Raw genomic sequence first — 13,899 nt, 5'->3', positions numbered from 1 at the left:
TAAGTTACCGGAAAGCAGCTGCAAGTAACACTGTAATTTCTATGGAATTTTTTTACAGTGCATCTCTATATGCATCTAAATGACTTTGTCACAGTCGTGTTTTGTGTTTCCGTGTCCTGTACTCTTATTTTGAAGTCTTGTCATTGTCATCCATGTCTGTAGTTCTTTTGTTTATTGGTCCTCGTGCTGATTGTTTCCCAGGTGTGTCTTGTTACCCTTCATTACTCTGTGTATATAGTGTTGCCATTATCTTTTGTCAATTTTTGAACGTGGTTTATCGTGTTTGGTTTCTTGTTTTTGTTTTAAATATTCAGGATTATTTGTTAATGTTTATTAAAGATCACTTGCGTTTGGATTTGCTGCCTCCCTTTGTCCACACTGTTACAGACTTGTAAATCTGAGTTGATTCAACAAACAAAATGTAAGGAAGCAAATAAATTTTTTATAGTGTAAGGTTTACTGTTTTTTTTTTTTTTTACATAAAATCATCCAACATGTTTCAAGAACATTGTGTGAAAATATAATCTTGATATCTTTAATATTGACTGAGTAAGATCATGACAAAGATTAAAATCAATGTGAAATCTAACTTTGATGTTAGTCTGGACTTAGACTATAGTCTTGATTTCACAGAAAGTGGTTACAATTAAACGGTTCTGTGTCAAACCTAAAAAACCTTATAAAATAAAATAAAAAAACTGCTCTATTTTAATAAATTGCATTTTGATATTTTGTTATCTAATACACCATCCAGACATTTGTAAGTGTGGAAACTGTGTTGTGGGAAAGTCATTCTAGTTGAGTTCCTGCATTCTTTCAGTGATGAAGTTAATGAACGGTTAGACCTCAACTCAGACCTCACTGCACAACACTGATGCTGATGCTGCTCTGTGAAGAATGAGATGAGGACCAGACTGCATACTGACAACACACACACACACACACACACACACACACACACACACACTCACTCACACCATAGACGAGATGGTTTACCAACTAAGATTAGTAAGGTAATGATATTTACTCTAAACCTAATCCTCACACAGTCCTGACGATTGCATTATAGCAACGCTAAGGTCATGGGTTTGATTCCCAGGGAACATAATGTATACAGTATACTCATAGAAATATAAATATGCACTGAAAAAATTATGAATTCATTTTACTCAATTTTTTAAAGGTAAGTGGTCACAATCAATTTATTTAAGCCACATTTAAACAAAAGTTTTTTGTTTTGTTTTTCTAATTTTTTTTTGTTTAAATGTAGCTTAAATAAATTGATTGCGACCACTAACCTTAAAAAATTGAGAAAATCGAATGAATAATTTTTTTCAGTGTGTAAGGAATTGACGACGAGCAGTTGAATTATTCCAAAAAATTGCCACCCTACAGAAGGGGGTAATGCAGCACGGTGCAAAGCAGTTGTGCATTATTTTCAAATATTGTAAAGGACCGGAGTCAATTATTCCTCTTACACCACTGTTAGACACTGCTCTGGTGGTTATTTTAAGACATTTGACAGGTCTGGTGTGTGTTTATCAAAAAATAAAGCACACCTGTGAACTTTTCTCAACCAATCAGAATAAAGGATTCAACAGGCCTGTGGTATAAATAGCTAAGTCACTTTAAATGAAAGCGTCTGCAGAATGCATAAAATGTAAAAAATGATTTATGAGTTTTGTTAAAAAGTAAGGCTAAAAAACTAAAAGATTTAGTCCATTTCAAATAAAACCAAAATAAAAGATTTCTAAACTCAAAACCAGTCCGTTTAGTTCTGAAATGATAAATCATCAGCACTACTAAATACACACGACTGAACACATTTATATAATACACCTGCTTCAGCAAATCACAGCAGAGCTCATTTACATACAGACATTTTAAAGGGACAGCAGCAGAAAGAGTAAAGGCTCCCATTTAATCCCAATAGTCACAACTGTGACCGTAAAAATGGCTTACACGTATAAAGCTCTAGAAATGTTACTCTTCCTGCAATTATATGTTTGTAAAGTAAAGTTTCTGCATCAAAGCCCAAAAACAAAAGGTTAAAAAATATATGTTAACACATTTTAAGTACACATTATCTGTAAGGTGTCTAGTATTAATATATTATTAAATCACAATTATTCAGTTTTGTTGGTTTTGGTCACGGAATGAGTAAACATATTGATGGCTACAATTGTGACATAACACAAATGTACATTACTTTACAATGCCAGGTATTAGTGAAGCTTGCATTAAAGTTTCACAGTGACAGTATTGCATTAAATAAAGGTTATTATCTAACATTAAGCATTAACTAACATGAACAATATAGTTTAATCTGTATTAATGTTATCTAATGCATTGTTAACATATACAACCTTTTTATAAAGTATACCATTAATTCAGTACCACATTATCACACCGCTCACAATTCTGACCGACCTTAAAACACATTTTCACACACTTTTCATTAAAATTGTTAAAAATAGCATAGCATTTGGATATTTTCTGGGAAAATTTGGGATGAACACATTAAACTGAACTGTACTCTCTACAGGATCTGTCAGGGTGGTCCATGATGTCGTGGGTTTATGGATGAGAACACAGGACCTGGTTTTACCCTGATTCCTCTCAACTAAAAAAACAGGCCACATTTATGGATCGCGTTCAAAGAAAAACAGTAAATTGCTTCCTGGTGACTATATTGAATTAAGGTCCTGCGTAAAAGACATCCCATCTCTAAACCTCAGACATCCGGGAGGTTTTCAACTGAAGTGATATTACAGTTTTTCTCAGTCGCTTTGGAGCATTTCTCAGATCAGAAATTCATTTTTCAAAACACTTTGTTCAACCTTCATATCATCAAGTCAGTCGTGCACAACATCAAAGCAAATTCTCATTGTTTTGGACAAATAGAAAATGCTTTTATACAATAATGCTGTAATTGTCTGCTGTTTGCTACAAGTTCAATTGCTTATGTAATGATCATCAAAATACATGATATACATTTTTAGTTAAATAGTCTTACTCAAAACATTTAGGAATAAGTTCATCGTACAAGTCATGTCATGCAAAATGGTTGACCTTTGTGTCATAATCTGGTACTGCTGGTAAGCAGGGTTTTTTTGGGGGGATCTTTTGTAAATGTGAACTAAATTGATAAATTGCTGTCAAGTGAATTTAGTTCAGAAAATTTGACATGTACAGTGAATCTTTCTAATTTTGTCATTTTTTATTTGTACTGTATTGTACATTTTTATATTTAAATTCACAATGTGTGTAATTTGTTTACAAAAAAAGTTACAGCTAGGGCCATGCATATAATTGTGTACACTTGGCATATTAACAACATGAATAAACATTTTTAGTGTCTTGTTCATGAACAATGACACGCAGACTTGTCATTATGCCATTGACATGTACACTGATTTTGGAGAGGTTAACTAAGGATTTTAAACAAGTTTCAGGCTTTTGCAAGACATCCATGATGTTGTGCAATTTGTACAAATTGTTCTGAGAAATGCAGGAATTATTTCGCAAATTTTAGGAATGATTAAAGTAAAAAACTGTATTACACAACAAGTAAAAAGTTTGGACGCACTTCCTAAACAATTATTTATCATTATGGCACTTTTCTATATTTTGAAAGTCTTGTAAAAATGTATTTACTGCTTACTGAAGTATTATCACATCTCCTTTACATGATGTATACAGTAGTGTGAGGTTCATCATCAAATGTCTATTTATCAAAAGTCCAAACAATAGAGAGACAGTTTAAATCTCCAGAAATAACTTCAGACAAAAGGTGGAACCAGAAAATCTTTAAAGTGAAATCAGGATCCGAGCGCTCCGGGGAATCTCACATTCAATGGTTGGAAGAAACAGACTTCCTTTAGCAGACTGAAGAATAGATGCTGAAGCGGATTTAAACACAATACAGTAATGAATAGATGGGTCAGGACCTGGAACTACAGAGGTCACAGAACCACAGAGGTCAAAGGTCAGGGCAATGAGGAGACATCCTCAATCTCTATAAACAACATTTCTAAAAATATCACAAATAGGCTACAGTAAAACTTGACTTGTTAAAAATATCATATAGCATACAAGTCACATAAAGGACATATGATTCTTGTGTGTGTTTTAAGGCTGCAATGACTAATCAATAAAATCGCTTAAAATCAATCGTTGTCAACTAATTTAATCATCGATTAGTTGGTCTGTGACATCACACATGTCCACTTTATACAGCCCGAGCTGTGTGCTTATAATTAAAGTCAGACGCTTCTTCTCACCGCACAACCAGCTTAAATTAATCTGTGGCTAAATTTCCTTACCAGCACATCCCCTTAATCTTTTTTATTTAAGGCTTAAAATATCAAAATAGAAAAGATTATATTATTAAATGTCTTTTGCAGTTTTAAAAGTACACTTCTACACATGCATACCCTAATTTAATGCCTTATTTAGCTATAAGTGAAAAATCTAAATTGAGTTAATAGGATTTTTATTCAATTAGTCGATTAATCGGAAAAATAATCGCCCGATTAATCGATTATGAAAATAACCATAAGTTGCAGCCCTGGTGTTTTTTTTTTTTTTTGAGGACACTGTTGTGAACAAGTTTTTAAACATTTTACAGAAAGAAACTACAGCATGAAGAAAGAGGAAACTGTTTGACTAATAGATGTGTAAATGTGTAGATGTGTTAGTATCAGTAGGAGGCGCAGGAGAGCCGAGGTGCTCAACACTTTCTGTGTTTTTTGGAAAGTGTGATGACAAAGCGCCCTCTGTCCGGGCCGTTTCCACGGCAATGGGACATCTGAGCAGGGAATAGTGTGTCTTTGTAAGACCCAGACACACACACACAGAAACATGGACATGGGCTGTAATTATATGAGCTCTGTTTCCTGTGTTTTACTCATGACTGCCTGTTTGTACGACTCAACTTGAGAGAAAATCATATTGAGGTACCCCTGCACAACACAAATATAGCAAACATATAAAACAAAATCGTACATGAGGTAGCAATTTCAAAGACATGTTTGATGAAAGTAAACTCCTTGCACATCTATCTCACATCACAAGAGATCTCAAAAATGTCTCAAACTGAGTTCCTAACAAACTGACTGTGCATTTGCAATGTTAAAGATCTCAATCTGTACTTATCAATATTAACATTTCTCTTTTAATTCCTACATGTTAACTATGTTATTCACATTAAGTTCTGTATGTCTCTGTATGTCAATAGGCTCTGTAGTAACACCAAGAAATTCTGAAGAAATTATTGTTTACATGCACAAAATTTTGTCAATCCGACTGAATTTAATCCGATTGCAGGTTACGATATTACATCTTACATGCACCCTAAACATTGCAACCTTATAAAAATGTTTGTTTACATGTACATTATACATAATCCAAAACAAACGTCTGCACAAGCACACAGCCAGGGTTGCCAGATTTGCATATCAAATCCAGCCCGATGGACATCCCAATAACTAATCACGGCCCAAATACCAAAAACTAATAAAAGAAATTTCATCTTTAGCATCTTTTAAAAAATTCAATAAAATACACAGTTCATGTGCAGAGGACTTCAATATTATATGTATATTTAGTTTCTTATGCATTGCTAAATGTCCTGTATAGTTTTACACATCTAAAAACCATTGTACATTTACATCTTATGTCTACGTCTCTCTCTCTCTCTCTCTCTTTAGGTTCTGGTTCTGTCTGTGTTGTTTAAAGACTCACCGGTCGGACGGCTTTGCGCACAATCCAGCCTCTGCAGAAGATTTACTGCAGCTTAAACTCTATTTATCCTGAAAGGAGACGCTTTTAAACGCTATTATTGTGTTTTAAAGGCTTTAATGCTTCAATCTCTGCATCTCACACAGAAGATCCTCCATTAAACCTGCTTAGAAGATTCAGGATCTGTGTGTCTCTGTGAACTTCAGATTACTGCAGACTCTTTCAAACTAACTGAGTGTGTGTTAACATCATATTCAGTTAGTGTATCTTTAAACTGATCTGATGGGTAGTCACATGAGATGACTTCAGACATGTACTGTCTGCTGTATACAGTAGTATAGAGCAGTTTGTGTTATGGTAGTTAACGATAGTGAACACAGCTAGTTTCATTTTCTAGTCTTCATATGTGAGCACCTGTTTTCCCTGTGAGCTCAGTGTGCCTGATGACTTCAGACTTATAACAAAACAGAGCTGCAAATCTGAGCCAGCTGTTTCTATACAGAACACAGAGAGAGAGAAAGAGAGAGAAAAAGAAAGAGAGAGAGAGAGAGAGAGAGAGAGAGAGAGAGAGACATCTGGACCAACATGAGTACGAAGTGATAGCAAAATGTTCATTTTTTGGGGGGAACTCTGCATTTAAAAAATCCACACACATATGAACAAACACACACATACACATATGCACAAATGAACACACATGCACACACACATGCACACACACACGCATGCGCGCCAGCATGCATACACGCCCGAATGCATACACGCCCGCATGCATGAATGGACACACACACACACACGCACATACACACATGCATAAATGAACACATAGACATGCACACACACATACACACACACACACACACACACACGCGCGCACAAACACACATGCATGCACACACAAGCACATACAAACATGCACAAACGAACACAGACACGCATGCATGTATACACACATGCGCACATACACACATGCATGCATGCACACACACATGCATGCACGCACACACACACACACACACACACACACACACACACACACACACACACACACACACACACACACACACACACACACACACATGCACAAATTAACACATACACAGACACGCACACACGCATACATGCCCACACACACACGCACATACACACATGCACAAATGAACACGCATATACACGCACAAACAGACACATGCACGCACACATACATACATGTGGTGACAGTGAATAAATAAACACAGCTGTCAGTAGGACACTGAGCAGAACTTCAGGACCTCGTCAACAGCAGAGGCCGTCCAATCAAATGCCTGAGCAAACTCACGCCTGTGTTCATTCATTGATGTCATTAAAACAGCCTGTAAACACTGGAAAATACTCACACAGAGCGCAGTGACCCGCCTAAACCAAACACTACAAAGAGTTTCTTTATGAGAAACATACTGCACCTAACAAACACCATCTTCTGATGAATCTCTACACTTCCTCAAGAACATGCCAGACTGTTCGAGTCCCTGTCATGATGCTGATGATATTTAATAACAATCACCTGATTTAGTTTCATCACCAATAAATAAAATCACAAAACTCAACAACAATCATCATCGTTCCTACGCTAGTAGTTGTGCTGAAACAGACACGAGTTCATGACAAAGGCTGAGAAAAGATGAGAATATATCAGCACTTTCATTCGTTCTCTTTCTTCTCCTGCTGTTCTTTATTCTCTCCAGCTGCCTGAAGCTTTATGGATTGTTTCAAGTCTTAAAAAAAACTTGAAATATGGAAAATATTACCAGCATTTCTCCTGACGTTTGAAGTCTGCTCTCTCCGTCTCTGGGTTATTTCCTGTATTTAGTTGGGCTCTCTGTGTAGCACTGCTCATATGGTATATTCAACAAAAAAACCTCTACCCATAATCCTCTGCTCCAACCTGACCTAATAACAAATGTCCAGAGTCAGACACAAGGGACAAATGGTGCTGCAAGCAGGCGTTACAGCCAGACACATGAATCATGGGTAGATTCATTCTGTGACTAGTTAACATGTTGACTAGTTGTTCTGTATATGATCACAGCAGGTGCAAACTGCATCTTAGTTCTGTGTGTTTGGTGTCCGTGCCGTTGATGTGCTACACATGACTGGTGAGGAATATCAATAAATCGTTGATAACTTTTGCACAGAATCTAAATGCAATGAAATAAATCTGAATGGCCTGTTTCTACTTCATATAGTGTCATAAGTTAAAAGCAGAACATACAGAAAGCTTTAAATTTAAGGAGAATATGGTTGACCAGTCATTATTCGACAGGTGAGAGGTCAAGAGATGCTGGTTTCTTACCATGAGTGAATGTCTGTTAGTGGGCAGAAGTCCCGAGCTGTATCCCGAGCTCATGCCGCTCATGGCTCCGTTATGGGAATGTGACGGTGTGATCAATCCGTGCATGTCTCCATGACCCCCTGCCATCGCTGTAGACGGTCCCACCGCATGACTCCTTAATACATGAATGGCATCATCCAAACGTTCAAGTCTGTCCTCGATACGACTCTGCTACACAACCACAAACATCAAACAAAATCAACATAAAGGATTTCTGATCGCTTCTATTCAAGGCAAACTCTTTCTTTATGTTTTACATCTCTACGACCTTAAAGGAAAGACTTTTTTAAGATTTCAAATAAATCTTTGGTGTCCTTAGAGTACGCATGTGAAGTTTTACCTCAAAATATCATACAGATAATTATTATAACATGCCGAAATGTGCAGTTTTTGTGTGTGTCCTTTAAAATGCAAATGAGCTGATGATAATGCAAACACTGATCACCATAATGGTGGTTTGTTGATATTAAAACTCAATTGTGCTGTCAATTATTTTCTCTCTCTGCACTAAATATCAGGGCTGTGGTTGGATAGTGCAGATTAAGGGGTGGTATTATTATAATAAGATCCCTTTCTGACATCACAAGGGGAGCTAAATTTGAATAAGCTTTTTTCACATGCTTGCAGAGCATGTGAAGGTTTACCAAGTTTACCAAAACTAAGTTACTGGGTTGATCTTTTTCACATTTTCTAGGTTGATAGAAGCACTGGGGACCCAATTATAGCACTTAAACATGAAGTCAGATTTTCATCATATGTCCTCTTTAAAAACATACATATTTATTTCATATATAATGGTAATTATCATTACCAACAAATACTGTTTCAAATAGTTTTTCTTACTATATTAAAACTGGAATAAATATAATCTCCTTCAAACAGAAGTAAACTTTATCATTTAAATTTTTTTATGACATTGCTGCTATAGTATTACCAAGATACCAACATTTTTGCATTGAAAGTGAAACTTAAACTGTTTATGAACAGTTTTCTGCTTAATACAATCCTTAAAATGTACCATATTACTAATAGTTTTGGCATTAATACCAGAGTTAATACGGTAATTATTATTATCATAGAATCCATAAATACAGTATGGGATTTTTCTTTAAAACCATGTGAGATCCTTTAATATTTCTGTCACTTTGATTATTTTATTGGATATTTTGGTGATGGGTGAAGAGTTGAAAGAGTCCCTGTAAAGTCAGATATCAAATGTGTTCAGAGTTTGTCAAACCATAGTAAAATCTGTTATTAAATATGTTATCAAAATAGGCAGCATTCTCTCAAGCGCAGGGGGCGTGTCCACTGTTGGCGCTGAAACCACGCCCACTCACAGGAAAGCTGTCGCCTCTCTTAACTTTCAAATACCCCTGCAACCTGAATGGATGCTTGTGATTGTGTTAGGGGCGGGGCCATGGGTGGTGGCTCCAGTGTGTCATCGAGCCACCGTTTTAGCCCCGCCCAAATATTCCTGAACTCAGAAATGTGGAAAAACTGTTTAACGGTGTAACAATTCAATACTACATAGTTCACAGTTTTTTTATTGTGTTTCAACAATACATTTATAATGTGTGCAGAAACAATTTTTTAAAATTGACTTTACAGGGACTTTAAGCTCTTTGTCTCTTACCAAAGAGTGCAGCGGAGGCTCATAGCTCGGGGATGAAGCTCCCTGACCGTTTCTCGACCAAACAGCCGTACTGGCAGCTGGAAGGAGAAAAGAGTTAAAACATGATTTATATCTGCAAGTTCAATGTCTGAATCACCACACTGTCATTTACATCAAAACATGAATAAAATCACGCAATATTCAATCCTCAAATATTCTCATAAGGGTCTTGTTGAAAGGATTATAGCAGCAATATTGAGTCATTAGTCTAAAGGGATTATTTTCTTTGTTGTATTACATGAATATCAACTGTGATGTTGGCATATTTGGTATCTAGAAGGGCTATCAAAGCACCTAAAGATTCTTTATATGATCTTTTTCTCCATCACTTAAATCAAGTCTCATTCAGTGTTTTCTCTTATCTCAGACCTGAAGAGATGCTCACTTGTCATCGCTATATTTATTGCGCCTGGTTTATCTTCTGTTGAGATTTAGAATCACTGGTCGTTAGTCCGGATCACACACATTCATTTATTCATTCACCCTCGACCATCACCTGTTTGCCGTTGTACCATTACGCATATTATACCCAATTATGTTGTTTTTTAATTTGTACTTTTTACAGAAACAAGCATTTCAGATGTTTCAGTATATTATTAAACCTCATTTACAAATCCTAATTAGCATATAATTAGCGCCACATTCATGTGCAAATAAATTCTGCACGTATATGCGGCGCCGCCAAAGAGAAAATGATTAAATTAGTTACTTAAACTTCCCTCGCATGTTTAAGTTTAAATATTAATTTGCAGTTGCGCGCTTTAATGGCTGTCGGTCTAATAACTTTGGCACTCTGATAAATATCAATTAGGTTGCAGTGGTTTCCATGACGACTCTATAATGATGGATAATTCTCATCTCGAGAGCAGGAACGCTTCTGCGCTTCACGGTTTCAGGCTCATATGAAGAATGTAAAGTATAGAAAGCTTTTCAACGTGAAATAGACAGACTTTCCCCGCTAGCATTAAAAAAAAACATTTTTGTTTAATGCCTTCCAGAAAATGTTCTTCTTTAAATATATAAACATATAATATAAAAAAATGAAAGAACAGACACTCTGCACAAAAACAATCTTGTCCTCATTTATTCTCTTGTTATCACCCCTCAAATATGGGTCGGTTTCTTCAAAGATACAACATTTTTGGCAAAAAGTTGAGATAATTGCATTTTTGTTAGAGATCAGATTCAGAGCGATGATCAAAACACAGAGTTTTTACTGTTTTTGGATCAGTGGATGCTTCAGTGTTTTAAAAGTTGTGTAAGAGCAGCACCTAGTGGATAATAGCAGAAATATGGATTGCCATAAAAACTTGTTATTGGCAGGGAAGCATTTTCTCTTAATTGACAAGATAACTTGTCAGTGGCGGGGAAAATAGTTAAACACTTGCAGTCCTGCTGTCACAGGTATAGCTGTAAACAACCTCACCAAGTGTGAGAAACAAGGTTTTTTAGGACACAATGAGGTCATAGCATACTTTCACATTACTTTAAAAGTATGCATTTATCCTGTGTTTATCAGCTTTTATTGATTATCTACATGAGCTAGCACACTGATCAATCAAAATGTGTGAACATCGTATCCCATAATGCACTGTGAGTTACAATGGACTGCAACTTCCATTCTGAGTGTATATAATAACAATTTCGATCTTATTCCTGACTCATTTATTTTTACACAAAGTTAGATTGATTTGAATGGCTTATTATATTACCTGTGAGTGAGGGAGGTGAACCCACTGGAGTGGATGGGTTGGATGAGAAGCTGTTGTTGGTGTGATCAGGGGAATAAATCTAAAACAACAAAAACACACAGTCATGACAAACAAGAGCAAACACACAAACACACAATATATGAAATGTAACATCTCCAAAAAATGTGTGTGTCTGTGTGTGTGCACATGTGAAATGTTTTATAAAAAGCAATACATCAGAATTGACTCTTTTCACTTTCTCTGCTGTTATGCATGAGTTATGTATTTGTAATCTTTCACCAAAGAATTTGCAATGCTTTTCTCTCTTGCTGATGTAATAAAAGCCACGCGAAAGAAAGAAAAATGATATTAACCACTAATATCAGAGCAAAAAATTTCACCATCCAATTAAATTCTGATGAAATCATGTCCTGTATCATTCACAATGTTAAAAGTGTTGTGTATGTTGTATTTAAATATGTGTATAGTTATTTTAAATCTGTATGAAAGCAGTTTTATCATGATCGATAAGAGACCTGCTGACTCACTGAAGCCAAAGCCTTTCCTAACGCATCTCCCGTCTGTGAACTGGTTCCTGCACCACTCGATGATCGATTCGCTGAGAGACAGAAAGAGAGAAAGAGACATAGACAGATAGAGACAGAAAGAGAGAGATTACAATATTGTATATTTTGCCTTTTAAGCATCAGTACTGAAATGGTTTTCATACAAAATAAATAAATCTTTATGGTACTTATAAAGGTTTTCAGATGAAATCAATACAACGATTGGGGATTTGAACCTATAAACTGTATTTAAGAACAGAATTTAGACACGAACAGTCCCAAATTGACCAATACCCATCAGAAATCACAGGCATGTATTCAGGCAGATAAACCTGATCACCTGTAGCTCCTTTAGCACCTTCTCATCTCCATTAAAACAATTACTCTCCATTGTATCGTACAAACACAACAACACACACAACTACACAGACGACAGGTCAACATTACAACAATCTCAATCTGAATCCACAAAAATAAAACCTCATTGGAACTTTCTGTATTGTGAAATAATAAAAAGATAAAACTCAACAACTGAAGCACAACTGTTCAGAGAATCCAGTACTGAAAAAATCAAAACCTAATTATGAAATCTTTAAATAAAGTATTGGGCTTTTGTATAATGTGTTAATGCTCATCAGTTTCTTCATCTTACAATATCTCTTCATCAGTGTGTGGGAAAATCAGGATTGTATTTAAAGGTGCCAATGCATTGTAATAATTTGTTAAAATCTTCTCTGATATCTACAAAGAAGGTTTCTGGCTTTATTAAGTGCAAAAATGATCCAGAGTCAGTTTCACATGTCCATTTACAACCCTAGGATTTGCCATTAGAATGAAATGGTCTAGTATTATCTTATTTGAAAGGGTCATGAATAATAATGTTGAGCTTTGCTCTGATTGGCTGTTTCCCAGAGCAGCTCCTTCAGAAGCTCTGTGTGTATGTAAAACGTAACTGTAACGTCAATAGTAGAACTTCAGACTAAACGCCAGCATATAGCATTAACTAGCTGATAGCATTAACTAGCATATAGCGTTAACTAGCATATAGCATTAGCTAGCATATAGAATTAACTAACATATAGCATTAACTAGCATATAGCATTAACTAGCTTATAGCATTAACTAGCATATAGCGCTAACTAGCATATAGAATTAACTAGCATATAGAATTAACTAGCATTTAGCATTAACTAACATATAGCATTAATTAGCATATAACATTAATTAGTATATAGTATAAACTAGCATATAACAATAATTAGCATATAACATTAATAAGCATACAGCATTATCTAGCATATAGCATTAACTAGTGTATAGCATTAACTAGCATATAGCATTAACTAGCATATAGCGCTAACTAGCATATAGCAATAACTATCATATAGCATTAACTAGCTTATAGCATTAACTAGCATATAGTGCTAACTAGCATATAGTAATAACTAGCATATAGAATTAGCTAGCATATAGCATTAACTAACATATAGCATTAATTAGCATATAGCATTAATTAGCATACAGCATTAACTAGCATATAGCATTAACTAGCGTATAGCATTAACTAACATACAGCATTAATTAGCATATAGCGCTAACTCATCAGTCACAACTTTGTTTTTAGCATTATAACAACATTGTACTTAATTTAATTTGTAATTTAATGTTGGGGACTCATATCTGGACTGTGACATCACAGTTGGTGTTATGTTGTAATTGGTCTGTTTTCCAGCAGTCTTTTACATGCACGAGGTTTACATAAGAAGGAGGAAACAATCGTGTTTGAGGCTCACGATATGTTATTACCATGAACACAACTCTTATTATTCATCTATGCCTACATAAATACAGTTTTAC

At 35.5% G+C, this 13,899-nt stretch overlaps 1 protein-coding gene across 20 annotated transcripts in view; it reads right to left on the bottom strand.

Moving 5' to 3' along the window:
• Positions 1 to 13,899, bottom strand: part of tcf4 (transcription factor 4) — a 237,237-nt gene that overhangs the window by 23,795 nt on the left and 199,543 nt on the right. For 11 of the 20 annotated variants that reach the window (XM_073871628.1, XM_055179359.2, XM_055179352.2 and 8 more), the window contains 4 exons: positions 12,025 to 12,095; positions 11,498 to 11,576; positions 9,747 to 9,823; positions 8,075 to 8,284 (listed from right to left, as the gene is read on the bottom strand). In XM_073871628.1, the coding sequence (XP_073727729.1) occupies positions 8,075 to 8,284; positions 9,747 to 9,823; positions 11,498 to 11,576; positions 12,025 to 12,095 (437 nt within the window). Of the gene's footprint in view, positions 1 to 8,074; positions 8,285 to 9,746; positions 9,824 to 11,497; positions 11,577 to 12,012; positions 12,096 to 13,899 lie in introns of all 20 variants that reach the window. The other 9 variants (XM_055179350.2, XM_055179344.2, XM_055179343.2 and 6 more) reach the window with 2 other exon arrangements.

Source organism: Misgurnus anguillicaudatus, chromosome 9 (genome assembly GCF_027580225.2).
Source record: "Misgurnus anguillicaudatus chromosome 9, ASM2758022v2, whole genome shotgun sequence".
Classification (NCBI taxonomy): Eukaryota; Metazoa; Chordata; class Actinopteri; order Cypriniformes; family Cobitidae; genus Misgurnus; species Misgurnus anguillicaudatus.
Note: the sequence above shows the minus strand (reverse complement) of the source record. Positions and strands in the feature narration are given on the sequence as shown.